At 41.3% G+C, this 16,340-nt stretch overlaps 1 protein-coding gene across 3 annotated transcripts in view; it reads right to left on the minus strand.

Annotated features, from left to right (window-relative positions):
• Window positions 1-16,340, minus strand: part of fibcd1b (fibrinogen C domain containing 1b) — a 322,405-nt gene that overhangs the window by 233,329 nt on the left and 72,736 nt on the right. For all 3 annotated transcript variants that reach the window (XM_031809373.1, XM_020465256.2, XM_031809372.1), the window contains exon 2: window positions 5,068-5,157. In XM_031809373.1, the coding sequence (XP_031665233.1) occupies window positions 5,068-5,157 (90 nt within the window). The remainder of the gene's footprint in view (window positions 1-5,067; window positions 5,158-16,340) is intronic.

The following is a 16,340-nucleotide window of genomic DNA, read 5'->3' on the forward strand; positions in this document are numbered from 1 at the left end:
GTACCTCCCCACATGCACTCATGTGGGGTGGTACAGCAACACAAGCTAAATCCATGGTTAATTGAGGTATTTCTATTGAGCCAGGGTTTGCCACCTGTTCTGCTCCATGCGCAAATGTGACATTTAATATGTGATAATCCCCTGAATGCGATCGCCATGGTGATGGAGACACTGACGAGGCGAGGCTGATGTCGTGAAGGAGCCCTAAATCCTCCTTGTAGATGAGCACCTCAGTTCTCATCCTCCTCTCCTCAGAGTTAGAGGGTAGATGGGGTGAGGTGGTTCAAGGGAGAGAGAGAGAGAAAGGGGGAGATGAGGAGGGAGAGAAAGAGGGGGAGAAGGAAAGAGAGAGAGCAAGAGAGCAGGGGAGAGACGGGGAGGGTGAAAGAGAGAGGGGGAAAGAGGAATAAAACATGAAGGAAGAGAGAGACGGGCAGAAACAGAAAAAATAAGCATAGACAGGCCGAGACAGAGAGGGTGAAAGCCAGAAAGAGAGAAAATGCCACAGCCATATCATGACAATACAAATCAAATCTAATTGGATTTTATTAACACTTGAGCCGTGCTGTGCTGTTCTCCACAGCTACTGACAGTAAAATGCTTCATCCTATCCCCTCTCCTCTCAATGAGAACACTTCAAATCTCCATCTGTGACAATGCCTGGAATAAGAACTCAGATGAACCATGATCATTTGATGACTAACCGAGCCTGAGACGTGAAGAGTCTTGTTAAGCTTTAGAACTACATTAGAACCAAGTTAGCATAGGCTTTAGAACTACATTAGAACCAAGTTAGCATAGGCTTTAGAGCTACATTAGAACCAAGTTAGCATAGGCTTTAGAACTACATTAGAACCAAGTTAGCATAGGCTTTAGAGCTACATTAGAACCAAGTTAGCATAGGCTTTAGAGCTACATTAGAACCAAGTTAGCATAGGCTTTAGAGCTACATTAGAACCAAGTTAGCATAGGCTTTAGAGCTACATTAGAACCAAGTTAGCATAGGCTTTAGAACTACATTAGAACCAAGTTAGCATAGGCTTTAGAGCTACATTAGAACCAAGTTAGCATAGGCTTTAGAACTACATTAGAACCAAGTTAGCATAGGCTTTAGAGCTACATTAGAACCAAGTTAGCATAGGCTTTAGAGCTACATTAGAACCAAGTTAGCATAGGCTTTAGAGCTACATTAGAACCAAGTTAGCATAGGCTTTAGAGCTACATTAGAACCAAGTTAGCATAGGCTTTAGAGCTACATTAGAACCAAGTTAGCATAGGCTTTAGAGCTACATTAGAACCAAGTTAGCATAGGCTTTAGAGCTACATTAGAACCAAGTTAGCATAGGCTTTAGAACTACATTAGAACCAAGTTAGCATAGGCTTTAGAGCTACATTAGAACCAAGTTAGCATAGGCTTTAGAGCTACATTAGAACCAAGTTAGCATAGGCTTTAGAGCTACATTAGATGCAAGTCAGTCTAGTGTTTAGAGATACATTAGACTAAATTTAGCTTAGGATTTAGAGCTACAAACGACATCCCAAGCAGCGTCCTCAGAGCATGCGCAGACCAGCTGGCTGGTGTGTTTACGGACGTATTCAATCAATGCCTATCCTAGTATGTTGTCCCCACATGATTCAAGATGGCCACCATTGTTCTTGTTCCCAAGAAAGCTAAGGTAACTGAACTAAATGACTATTGCCCTGCTGCACTCACTTCTGTCATCATGAAGTGCTTTGAGAGACTAGTCAAGGAGCATATCACCTCCACCCTACCTGTTACCCTAGACCCACTCCAATTTGATACCGCCCCAATAGGTCGACACTGCACACTGCCCTAACCCATCTGGACAAGAGGAATACCTTTGTAAGAATGCTGTTCATTGATTACAGGTCAGCATTTAATACCATAGTACCCTCCAAACTCGTCATTAAGCTTGAGACCCTGGGTCTCGACCACGCCTTGTGCAACATCCTAGACTTTCTGACCGGCCGCACCCAGGTGATGAAGGTAGGAAACAACATCTCCACCCTGCTGATCCTCAACACTGGGGCCCGACAAGGGTGCGTTCTCAGCTCTCTCCTGTACTCCCCGTTCAGTCGTGACTGCTTGGCCACGCACGCCTCCAACTCAATCATCAAGTTTGCAGATAACACTACAGTGGCAGGCTTGATTACCAGACGGCATACAGGGAGGGGTGAGGGCCCTCGGAGTGTGGTGTCAGGAAAATAACCTAACACTCTGAAGAAATTTGGCTTGTCACCTAAAACACTCACAAACGTTTACAGATGCACAGCTTCTATCTCAAAGCCATCAACCTGTTAAAAAGCCATCACTAACATAGAGAGGCTGCTGTCAACCTACAGACTCAAATCTCTAGCCACTGTAATAAATGTACTTAATAAAGGTACAGTTGAAGTCGGAAGTTTAAATACACCTTAGCCGAATACATTTAAACTCAGTTTTTCACAATTCCATTTAGTCAGGTAAAAATTCCCTGTCTTAGGTCAGTTAGGATCCTAAGACAGTTAGAATAATAGTAGAGAGAGTGATTTATTTCAGGTTTTATTTCTTTCATCACATTCCCAGTGGGTCAGAAGTTTACATACACTCAATTAGCATTTGGTAGCATTGCATTTAAATTGTTTGACTTTGGTCCAACATTACGGGTAGCCTTCCACAAGCATCCCACAATAAGTAGGCTGAATATTGGCCCATTCCTCCTGACAGAGCTGGTGTAACCGAGTCAGGTTTGTAGGCCTCCTTGCTCGCACACGATTTTTCAGTTCTGCCCACAAATGTCCTATAGAATTGAGGTCAGGGCTTTGTGATGGCTACTCCAATACCTTGACTTTGTTGTCCTTAAGCCATTTTGCCACAACTTTGGAAGTATGCTTGGGGTCATTGTCCATTTGGAAGACCCATTTGCTACCAAGCTTTAACTTTTAACTGATGTCTTGAGATGTTGCTTCAATATATCCACGTAATTTTCCATCCGCGTGATGCCATCTATTTTGTGAAGTGCACCAGTCCCTCCTGCTGCAAAGCACCCCCACAACATGATGCTGCCACCCCCGTGCTTCATGGTTGGGATGGTGTTCTTTGGCATGCAAGCCTCCCCCTTTTTCCTCCAAACATAATGATGGTCATTACGACCAATCAGTTATATTTTTTTCATCAAACCAGAAGACATTTCTACAAAAAATACGATCTTTGTCCCCATGTGCAGTTGCAAACCGCAGTCTGGCTTTTTTATGGCGGTTTGGAGCAGTGGCTTCTTCCTTGTTGAGCAGCCTCTCATTTTACTGTGGATATAGATACTTTTGTACCTATTTCCTCCAGCATCTTCACAAGGTCCTTTGCTGTTTTTCTGGGATTGATTTGCACTGTTCGCACCAAAGTATGTTGATCTATAGGAGACAGAACGTGTCTCCTTCCTGAGTGGTACGACGGCTGCGTGGTCCCATGGTGTTTATACTAGCGTACTATTGTTTGTACAGATGAACGTGGTACCTTCAGGCATTTGGAAATTGCTCGCAAGGATGAACCAGACTTCTGGAGGTCTACAATTTATTTTCTGAGGTCTTGGCTGATTTCTTTTGATTTTCCCATGATGTCAAGCAAAGAGGCACTGGGTTTGAAGGTAGGCCTTGAAATACATCCATAGGTACACCTCCAATTGACTGAAATGATGGAAATTAGCCTATCAGAAGCTGCTAAAGCCATGACATGATTTTCTCGAATATCCCAAGCTGTTTAATGGCACAGTCAACTTAGTGTATGTAAACTTCTGACCCACTGGAATTGCAATACAGTGAATTATAAGTGAAATAATCTGTCTGTAAACAATTGTTGGAAAAATGACTTGTGTCATGACGCACAAAGTAGATGTCCTAACCGACTTGCCAAAACTATAGTTTGTTAACAAGAAATTTGTGGGGTGGTTGAAACACGAGTTTTAATGACTCCATCTTAAGTGTATGTAATCAACTGTATCACTAGTCAGCTAAAATAACGCATCTCATCTCATATGGGGCGGCAGGGTAGCCTAGTGGTTAGAGCGTTGGACTAGTAACCGGAAGGTTGCAAGTTCAAACCCCCGAGCTGACAAATCTGTCGTTCTGCCCCTGACCATGCAGTTAACCCACTGTTCCGAGGCCGTCATTGAAAATAAGAATTTTTTCTTAGCTGACTTGCCTAGTTAAATAAAGGTCAAATAAATAAAATATGTATATACGGTTCTATTGCATCTTGCCTATGCCTATCATTAGTCACATTAAAAAATACCACTTTAATAATGTTTACATATCCTACATCACTCATCTCATATGTATATACTGTTCTATACCATCTACTGCATCTTGCCTATGCCGCACGGCCATCGCTCATCCATATATGTATATATTCTTATTCAGGTAGTTCTTGTGAATTTGTTAGAATACTTGTTAGATATTACTCCATTGCCGAAACTAGAAGCACAAGCATTTCGCTACACTCGCATTAACATGTGCCAACCATGTGTATGTGACCAATAAAATGTGATTTGATTTACATTAGACCCAAGTCAGCATTGGCTTCTCTGAAAGACACACATACATTGAGCACCAGTGGAGCAGCTTTTTGGGGGGGGTTTAAGTACCTTCTGAAGTGCACAACAGCAGGCGATGGCATCTAGGATTTGATACCAGCAACCCTTCAAGTTGCCAGCTCACTTCCCGCCTGATCTTTCCAGTCAGACCCGGGATTCAAAGTTACATTAGAGGACTTTCATCTTTCCACAAACACATTTCACCACATAAAAAAATAGATATAACTGCAATACTGAATATAAGATTATTCATCATTATTTTAGGATTTGCTTGCATGTTAACTGCACCAGAACACAAAGTTTTGTGTCAGGTTCACAGTGGGGTGCTACAGCGTGTAGAATTTTAACGTTGGGCAGGTTGTGTTACAAAACTAGAAGTTTGAGGTGTAAGAGAGTAATCTGGTGGGTCTAGTAGCCTGCATGTGTGTTTGTGTTATAGGTGTGTGTGTGTGAGAGAGGTAAGGTGTGTGGGCGCTCTTACCTTCGTGGGTGAGGGGGTCTCTTTGACTGTGTCTGAGTCTGACCAGCGGTGTTTGATCTGGGAGGAGCTGGGTACACACTCACAGAATGTCTGCATGGAATAAACAAACAAACCGTTGTTGTTGTGTTTGTCGGTGTTGTTTCGATGTGCCGATATTACAGTAAACTTTCAGCTCTAACACAAAGGCCAACGATTGGAACGCAAATGCAAGCACCAAAATCATGCTATTGTAAAATGATACAGTATCAACACACGTATAAAGAATAAACCCATGACAGTACACAGACAGACACACACAGAACAACAGAAAAGAGACATTTAGTACATAACAGGAGGAGAACTGAGGTAGGATACCAGGAATAACTTTGTCTGTCCCAACAAAGATTTCATGTCCCTTCTAAGTCACTGCTGAGTGTGTCTTCAACTTCTCTGCAAAAGGTTACTGTGTGAGTGTGAGTGTGTGTGTGTGTCCGGTGAGTGTGTTTGTGCGTGCGTGTTTCCAGTGAGTGTGTGTGTGTGCGTGTGTCCGGTGAGTGTGTGTGCGTGCATGTGTATTCGTGCATGTGTGTGCGTGCATGTGCATGTGTGCGTGCGTATGTGACACGTGATGCGCATGTGACACGCAACGCGAGCAAGCGCTTGTGTGCTGCAGGAAGTTTAATGTAATTATGCTAGGGCTATGTCCTAGCTGATGGCATTGTAACTGCTTTAGGAGAGTACATGCTGTCCCTGACCTTCTACACACACCATTGACCTGACCAATTAGCCTAGAACCATAGAACAAACACACTCTCAGGACAAAGCTCAGTCCAGCCAAATAACACAATGCTGGTACAGACAGCAGATCCCTTACGGAAAAACCACATGAATTTCACGTGAACACGTGTGAACACGTGATCTTGTGTGATCTAATGTGATTTTACGTGTAGTTAATGTGATAACATGACAACATGTGAAGTAACATGTGTTAACATCAAGCTACATGTGACAACGTGACCTGTTAGTTTTTCATTAAGAATCTCTCCGATTCTCCACTCATTACCTGTATTAACTGCCCCTGTTTGAACTTGTTACCTGTATAAAAGACACCTGTCCACACACTCAATCAAACAGACTCCAACCTCGCCACAATGGCCAAGACCAGAGAGCTGTGTAAGGACATCAGGGATAAAATTGTAGACCTGCACAAGGCTGGAATGGGCTACAGGACAATTGGCAAGCAGCTTGGTGAGAAGGCAACAACTTTTGGCGCAATTATAAAAAATGGAAGAAGTTCAAGATGACGGTTAATCACCCTCGGTCTGGGGCTCCATGCAAGATCTCACCTCGTGGGGCATCAATGATCATAAGGAAAGTGAGGGCTGGGACCACTGTCTCAAAGAAAATTTGTAACACACTACGCCGTCATGGATTAAAATCCTGCAGCGTACGCAAGGTCCCCCTGCTCAAGCCAGCGCATGTCCAGGCCAGTCTGAAGTTTGCCAATGACTATCTGGACAATCCAGAGGAGGAATGGGAGAAGGTCATGTGGTCTGATGAGACAAAAAATAAAGCTTTTTGGTCTAAACTCCACTCGCCGTGTTTGGAGGAAGAAGAAGGATGAGTACAACCCCAAGAACACCATCCCAACCGTGAAGAATGGAGGTGGAAACATCATTCTTTGGGGATGCTTTTCTGCAAAGGGGACAGGACGACTGCACCGTATTGAGCGGAGGATGGATGGGGCCATGTATCGCGAGATCTTGGCCAACAACCTCCTTCCCTCAGTAAGAGCATTGAAGATGGGTCATGGCTGGGTCTTCCAGCATGACAACGAACTGAAACCCACAGCCAGGGCAACTAAGAAGTGGCTCCGTAAGAAGCATCTCAAGGTCCTGGAGTGGCCTAGCGAGTCTCCAGACCTGAACCCAATAGAAAATCTTTGGAGGGAGCTGAAAGTCCGTATTGCTCAGCGACAGCCCCGAAACCTGAAGGATCTGGAGAAGGTCTGTATGGAGGAGTGGGCCAAAATCCCTGCTGCAGTGTGTGCAAACCTGGTCAAGAACTACAGGAAACATATGATCTCTGTAATTGCAAACAAAGGTTTCTGTACTAAATATGAAGTTCTGCTTTTCTGATGTATCAAATACTTATGTCATGCAATAAAATGCAAATTAATTACTTAAAAATCATACAATGTGATTTTCTGGATTTTTGTTTTAGATTCCGTCTCTCACTGTTGAAGTGTACCCATGATAAAAATTACAGACCTCTACATGCTTTGTAAGTAGGAAAATCTGCAAAATCAGCAGTGTATCAAATACTTGTTCTCCCCACTGTATGTATTAGGCCTATGGATTATGGGATGCCTATTGCTAATTATTTTTGAATGCAAGGTATAACACATATATATTCACTCTTCTCACTTACAGCAAATGATTGCATTTTGTTATTCTATTTAGGCCTAGCTGCCTGTTTTTTTTTGTTATGAAAAAGACTACCATCATATATTCCCCAAAGCTTCTACACGGCTACTTTTGCCTTCTTGCAATGCAATACATCAACCACTAGAAACAGTGTGTCCACATGGTCTACGGGAGGATCAGCGCATTTTCACGTGAAGTTCAGTATTTATAAATGCCAACTCTTTTTGGCTTGGCTAGCTAGTTGACCTGTCAGTCCATCTGCAAATTTGTGGGTCAAAACCACCAGAAATTTGCAATAAAACAAAACAGCTGATAAAAAAATTAAAAATAAATAAAAACACTTGCAAATAATTAACTATGTACACATTTACAGGAGCTCTCTGCTTAGTCTGGCTACGATGATGCCATGGCAACTATAGAACAATGTACCATTATACTAGATTATCCGCACATGTACCCTAAAAGGTACCGACCAGTACCATGTGAGTTCTTATGTGTATTTGTATTTATTATGTAACTCCATTAGCTGCTGCCTTCCAATACATTCACAGAATTCACAACACACTCAGTGCCCTCAGTCCCCTACTCCACCACTACCACATATCTACAGTACTAAATCCATGTGTATGTATGTGTATAGTGCGTATGTGTGTGTGTGTGCCTATGTTTGTGTCGCTTCACAGTCCCAGCTGTTCCATAAGGTGTTATTTTCTCTGTTTTTTTTTCATCTAATTTTACTGCTTGCATTAGTTACTTGATTTTGAATAGAGTTCCATGTAGTCATGGCTCTATGTAGTACTGTGCGCCTCCCATAGTCTGTTCAGGACTTGGGGACTGTGAAGAGACCTCTTGTGGCATGTCTTGTAGGGTATGTATGGGTGTCCGAGCTCTGTGCCAGTAATTTAGACAGACAGCTCGGTGCATTCAACATGACCTCTCATAAATACAAGTAGTGATGAAGTAAATCTCTCCTCCATTTTCAGCCAGGAGAGATTGACAAGCATATCACTAATATTAGTTCTCTGTGTACATTCAAGGGCCAGCTGTGTTGCACTGTTCTGAGCCAATTGCAGTTTTCCTAAGTCCTTTTTTGTGCCACCTGACCACACGACTGAACAGTAGTCAATGTGCGACAAAACTAGGGCCTGTAGGAACTGCCTTGTTGATAGTGCTGTTAAGAAGGCAGAGCAGCGCTTTATTATGGGCATACTTCTCCATATCTTAGCTACTATTGTATCAATATGTTTTGACCATGAGAGTTTACAATCTAGGGTTACTCCAAGCAGTTTAGTCATCTCAGGTAGCTCAATTTCCACATGATTTATTACAAGATTTAGTTGAGGTTTATAGCTTAGTGAATGTTTTGTCCCAAATACAATGCTTTTAGTTTTAGAAATATTTAGGGCTAACTTATTCCTTGCCACCCACTCCGAAACTAACTGCAACTCTTTGTTAAGTGTTGCAGTCATTTCAGTCGCTGTAGTAGCTGACGTGTATAGTGTTGAGACATCCGCATCCATAGACACTCTGGCTTGTCTCAAAGTCAATGGCATGTCATTAGTAAAAAATAACTGTTTAAAAAGCAAGAGGCCTAAACAGCTACCCTGGGGAATTCCTGATTCTACCTGGATTATGTTCCAGAGGCTTCCATTAAAGAACACCCTCCGTGTTCTGTTAGACAAGTAACTCTTTATTCACATTATAGCAGGGGGTGTAAAGCCGTAACACATGTGTTTTTCCAGCAGCAGACTATGATAATGTCAAAAGCAACACTGAAGTCTAACAAGACAGCCCCTACAATCATTTTATCATACATTTATCTCAGCCAATCACCAGTCATTTGTGTAAGTGCTGTGCTTGTTGAGTGTCCTTCCCTATAAGTGTGCTGAAAGTCTGTTGTCAATTTGTTTACTGTGAAATAGCATTGTATCTGGTCAAACACATTTTTTTCCAGAAGTTTACTAAGGGTTGGTAACAGGCTGATTGGACAGCTATTTGAGCCAGTAAAGTGGGCTTTACTATTCTTGAGTAGCTGAATGTCTGTAGCTTCCCTCCAGGCCTGAGGGCACACATGTTCTAGCAGGCTTAAATTGAAGATATGGCAAATAGGAGTGGCAATATTGTCTGCTATAACCCTCAGTAATTTTCCATCCAGATTGCCAGTCCCTGGTAGCTTGACATTGTTGATAGACAACAATCATTTATTCACCTCTTCCACACTGACTTTACAGAATTCAAAAGTACAATTCTTGTCTTTCATAATTTTGTCAGATATACTTGGATGTGTAGTGTCAGTGTTTGTTGCTGGCATGTCATCCTTAAGTTTGCTTATCTTGCCAATGAATAAGTCATTAAAGTAGTTGGCAATATCAGTGGGCTTTGTGATGAATGAGCTATCTGATTCAATGAAGCTTTGGGGCATTTAAGGCCCAAAAGCATCTTTACTATCCTTCTTTATATAATTTATCTTTGTTTCATAGTATAGTTTATTTTTATTTAGTTTAGTCACATGATTTCTTAATTTGCAGTACGTTTGCCAATCAGTTGGGCTGCCAGACATATTTGCAATATCTTTTGTCTCATCCCTCTCAACCATACCATTTTTCAATTCCTCATCAATCTGCTGGGATTGAACAGTTTTCACAGTCATTTTCTTAATGGCTGCATGCTAATTAGTAACTGGAATAAGCAATTTCATAAATGTGTCAAGTGCAGCGTCTGGTTGCTCCTCATTACACACCATAGACCAGCAAATATTTGTTACATCATCAACATATGAATCACTACAAAGATACACATAAGGTACCTTTCTATAAAGAACCTTTCTCAATCTGAAATATTTTTTGGTCGATCATTTTGAAGACTTATACAGTTTTTTTTTATTATTCTGGTCAGGCGTTATTATATTGTAAAAATGCTATAGGTGTTACTATTGTGTTAATTGAGAAGTTTAATAAAGGGAGCTACCTCTGGAACAGCTGTGAGTTCCTGAGAAAGGAATTGAGAACCACTGACTGATTTCGTCAAATATATTTAATTGACAAAACAACTTTATAGCCATAGTCATTTATAATATAATGTGGTATAACACAACACATTAGACAAACTAGAATGACACTCTCACTCACAGTTGCACAAAAAGAGCTGGGCATAAACCAACACCCCAAAATATATAAGCTGCCTCCCCCACATTTGAATAATCACTAAACGAGCAAAGAACCCTTTTGTGAATTGTAAAGAACCCTTGAGGAACCCACATTTTTGTTGTGTGTAAAATTAGCTACTACTATGTATTGACTTATTTTTCATTCTTTATGCATTGTGAACTGTGCAGAACACCGGGAGAATTATCACTGTGAATCATTGTAATGTTTGTTTATGTTCCAATTGATCCCGCAATGGATGGGTTGCCAACTGGCGATTTGACACGAAAATAAAATGTAATTAATTAATTCATTCACTCATTCATTCTTGCACACACACATCACACATACAGTACACTCCCCATGCCCCCCGCTGTGTTTGTGGCTGTGGGATTAAAATGTGACGTGGGTGAGGGTGTGACTTTGTTTGTTTGCTCTGTGTTTTCCTCGACCTAATCTAGCTCCAAAACAGCAAGGGATTTACACCTAAAAGCATATTTTTGGCTTTTATTAGTTGGACCTGGCAGACAGGATTCAATCTGATGAACTGAGATTCAGGCTGGTTGTGAGAAGTGGCAGAGCTTATAGTCAATGTGAGCAGGAAGGGGCAGTGTGTGTGTGTGTAACTTGTGATTTAAAAACATTGGGTGAAAAAATGTGTCGTGGGACAGTGTGTTTGGTTTGCTTGAGATAGGTGTGTGTGTGTATGTGTGTGTGTGTGTGTGTGTGTGTGTGTGTGTGTGTGTGTGTGTGTGTGTGTGTGTGTGTACGGAGAGGTGAGGTGAGTTTTAGCTTACTGCTCACTAATCCAATCTCAAGGAAGAGGCTTAGCACACATTCAGTCCTGGGTCTATCATTTACCGGGACAGGGCTCAATAGGTGGGAGGGAGAGAGGGATGGAGGGGGAGAGAGAGATAGAAGGAGAGCATAGCGTAGACAAAGACAGAAGTCAAAGACCAGAAAAAAACTAGTTTTCCATAGACATTAGGAAAAACTTTTGTTGCACAACAAATTCAATTCAAATTAACTTCCCTCTCTCTGTAAATTTAATTAAATTCCATACATATTCCACATCAGTCTGTGAATTCAGATTAAATTAAATTAAATTCCAATGTTAAGTAAATTCCAATAATTAAATTCCCAATTCAATATTATCCCAAACAATTTCACACATTCAAATTCAATTCCGTCAGGCTTTAAGGCTGATCATGTCACTATTGAGACAGCCTAGCTATACTGGAAATATGTGTACAGATCCTTGCAACATGAGGCCCTGCATTATCATGCTTAAACATGAGGTGATGGTGGCGGATGAATGGCATGACAATTGGCCTCAGGATCTCATCACGGTATCTCTATACGTTCTAATTACCATTGATGAAATGTATTTGTGTTTGTTGTCTGTAGCTTATGTCTGCCAATACCATAACCCCACCTCCACCATGGGGCAATCTGTTCACAACATTGACATCAGTGAACTGCTCACCCACACGTCACCATGCATGCTGCCATCTACCCGGTACAGATGAAATTGGGATTCATCCGTGAAGAGCACACTTCTTCAGCATGCCAGTGACCATCAAAGGTGAGCATTTGCCCACTGAAGTTGGTTACCACGCTGAACTGCAGTCTGGTCAAGACGTTGGTCCGACAAGCACGCAGCTGAGCTTCCCTGAGATGGTTTCTGACAGTTTGTACAGAAATCCTTCTGTTGTGCAAACCCACAGTTTCATCAGCTGTCTGGGGGCTGGTCTCAAACAATCCCTTGGGTGACCAAGCCGGATGTGGAGATTATCGTCTGGCGTGGTTACACATGGTCTGTGGTTGTGAGGCCGGTTTGAAATACTGGAAAATTCTGTAAAACAACGTTGGCGGCAGCTTATGGTAGAGAAATTAACATTAAATGATCTGGCTATTGCATGCTCCCTCAAAACTTTAGACATCTGTGTCATTGTGTTGTGTGATGAAACTGCACACTTTAGAGTGGACTTGTATTGTCCCCATGCACAAGGTGCACCTGTGTATAATCAGCTTCTTGTTATGCCACATCTTTCAGGTGGATGGATTATCTTGGAAAAGGAGAAATGCTCACTAACAGGGCAGTTAACACATTTGTGCACAGAATTTGTGCAAACATTTGAGAAATATGCTTTTGGTGCATATGGAACATTTCTGGGATCTTTTATTTCAGCTCATGAAACATGAGACCAACACTTTACATGTTGTGTTTATAGTGTTGTTCAGTGTACAATTTACAGCCCAGGTCACACATACCTGATAGCTTTATCTCAAACCTAAACAGGTGTGGTTAGTTTTTGCCTCTTAATTGAGGGGAATGGATTAGACCTTGGAGTGTTGTTTGTGACATTACTATTCAATTTCATTCCGAAGCATATTCTAGATGTGTATTTAAGATTGATTTGATGAGTTTCTACATTATGTTGGCATGTATTTTGAGGCGAATCTTCTGAATTCTTACATTGGTTTTTTAATCCGCCTGCCTTTTCCTTAGATATCTTGGATCAGCTCAATAGTCCGTGAGACATCATCCTCTAGTAGTAAACAAACTCTGTGTGAGCCCACTAGCTACACACACACACACACACACACACTAGCTACACTTTCCTTAAGCCCACACTGGACAAATAAAGATATAAAAAACATAGACCTACACACGATCTGAATGTGAATACGTTGACAAGCGGGCTGTGGTGGTGTAAGTGAGTTATTTGTGTTGTTTGCTGTTGCAGTGAAAGTAGGAGCTGAATGTGAATAGGTTTAAAGGAACTGAAGGCCCCTCTGTGTAACTTTGTGGTCACTGTAAAATTAATAGCTCAGTGAGAATGGTTTTAAATGAGTTCCAGGCACCACTATTACCCTCTATTGTGTTTGTACTGTGTTTTCTGTGGCTCCATCAAAATAGAGGGGTATCGGATGCAGATTCAAGGCTTTTATTCTTCCGACTACACCAGGGGCAACTCAAACACTACACGCATGACCACCTGCATACTTTGTGCAAAGAAACATGCAGAGAATCTGAATCACTTAGGACCAACATTCATACATGAATACACAACTAGATGGGAAAATGGGAATACTTGTCTCCTTTAAACACACACACATGCACACAAACACACATACACACACACACACACACATGCACACAAACACACACACACACACACACAAGCAGGCAGGTATGCAAGTACACAAACAGGCAGGGAGGCACGCACACACACACACACACACACACACACACACACACACACACACACACACACGCACACGTAAATAGACCACCAATGTCTCTTTGCAGTTCATAATTGTTTTTTCCTCTTTCAATGATCATTAAAATGTAGGGGAGAATATTTATGGGATGTGGTTTGTGCCCAGCTCTTTTTGTGCAACTTTGAGTGAGAGTGTCATTACAGTGGATCTAATCGGTTGAGTTATGCTATTACATGTTACACTGTACATGATTATAGTCTGTAATGGTGTCTTGTGTCAATTGAGAGAAGTTATCTAAGTAAGTACTTTTCAAATTCTCTCTTTAGGGACCTCCAGCTGTTCCAGAGCTAGCATACCTGACTCAACTTGCTACTAAACAAAATAATAGAATCTATGGAACTTGAACCTTTTGTAACTAGGGGGCAGTATTTTCATTTTTGGATAAAAAACATTCCCGTTTTAAACGGGATATTTTGTCACGACAAGGTGCTCGACTATGCATATAATTGACAGCTTTGGATAGAAAACACTCTGACGTTTCCAAAACTGCAAAGATATTGTTTGTTGTGAGTGCAACAGAACTGATGTTACAGGCGAAACCCAGATAAAAATCCAACCAGGAAGTGCCCCATATTTTGAAAGCCCTGCATGCCAATGACTCCTTATATGGCTGTGAATGGGCTACGAATGAGCTTACGCTTTCTACGTATTCCCCAAGGTGTCTACAGCATTGTGACGTCTTTTTACCCATTTATGTTGAAGAATAGCCGTAAGGAACTACACTGAGCAAGTCATCACATGATGGCTCCCGCAGAAAATCTTGCGTAAAGTACTGAGGTAGCCATTATTCCAATCGCTTCTAATTAGAAACCAATTGTCCCGACGGATATATTATCGAATAGATATGTGAAAAACACCTTGAGGATTGATTCTAAACAATGTTTGCCGTGTTTCTGTCGATATTATGGAGCTAATTTGGAAAAAAGTTTGGCATTGTAGTGACCGCAATTTCCGGTCAATTTTTCAGCCAAACGTGAAGAACAAACGGGAGCTATTTCGCCTACAAAAATAATATTTTGCGAAAAAAGGAAAATTTGCTATCTAACTGGGAGTCTCCTGAGTGAAAACATCCGAAGTTCTTCAAAGGTAAATGATTTAATTTGTTTGCTTTTCTTATTTTCGTGAAAATGTTGCCTGCTGCTAGCAGGGCATAATGCTATGCTAGGCTATGATAAACTTACACAAATGCTTGTCTAGCATTGGCTGTAAAGCATATTTTGAAAATCTGAGATGACAGTGTGATTAACAAAAGGCTAAGCTGTTTCTCAATATATTTCATTTTTGATTTTCATGACTAGGAAGATTTTCTAGGAAGATTTATGTCCGATGCTTTATGCTAATTAGTTTGAGGCGATGATTACACTCCCGGATCCGGGTTTGAGAGTCGCAAGAACAGTTTAATATGGCTATTAAACCAGAATATTTAAAAAACTGTATGGTTCTACAAAGAACCTTTGAGATTAAGAAATATTTTTTATAGAACCTTAGGGAAAGGTTCTATATAGCACCAAAATGGGTTCTGCTATGGTTACAAGCCAAATAACGCTTATTTGGCACTATTTTAGAACCATTTGTTTTTAGTGTGTATGAAAGGATGAAAGAACAGTCTGAAGACACAGGGTAGAGATATGTTCCATTCATATGGATGTCAGAGCTTAGGACCATAACCCCCACCCTCTCCACTCCAAACATTACACACGCACACACATGTCCCGGACACAAACTGCTTGATTGCAGACCTGTTGCACACCCCAAAAGAAGGGTTCTATTTAGAACCAGATAGGGGTTATTTGGCGTGTAACCATAGTGGAACCCTTTTTGGTGCTATATAGAACCCTTTATTGAAGTTTCAATAACGAACCATGCTCATGAGGTTCTAAATGGAACCTGTATGGTGCTATAAAGAAACCTTTCCTAAGGTTGAGTAGACACCGTATGTATTCTCCCTCTGAGTCGATACATGTTAGAAACACCCTCGGCAGCGATTCTTTGGTATGTTTCACACCTGTATTGTGCAATATTTGCCCATTTATTATTTTCAAAATTATTCAAGCTCTGTCAAGGTGTTGGGGATCATGTCTTGACAGCAATTTTCAAGTGTTGCCATAGATTTTCAAGCAGATTTAAGTCAAAGCTGTAACTTGGCCATTCAGAAACATTCATTGTGTTCTTGGTAAGAAACTCTAGTGTAGATTAGGCTTTGTGTTGTAGGTTATTGTCCTGCTGAAAGGTGAATTCTTCGCCCAGTGTCTGATGTAAAGCAGACTGAAGCAGGTTTTCCTCTAGGATTTTGCCTGTGCTTAGCTGCATCCATTTCTTTTCCTCCTTCTTTTCCTCCTGAAAAACTCCCCAGTCTTTGCTGATGTGAAGCATCCCCATACTATGGAGGCAGTTACTCAGTGATGTGTTGTGTTGGAATTTCCCCAAACATAAGGCT

Source organism: Oncorhynchus kisutch, linkage group LG29 (genome assembly GCF_002021735.2).
Source record: "Oncorhynchus kisutch isolate 150728-3 linkage group LG29, Okis_V2, whole genome shotgun sequence".
Classification (NCBI taxonomy): Eukaryota; Metazoa; Chordata; class Actinopteri; order Salmoniformes; family Salmonidae; genus Oncorhynchus; species Oncorhynchus kisutch.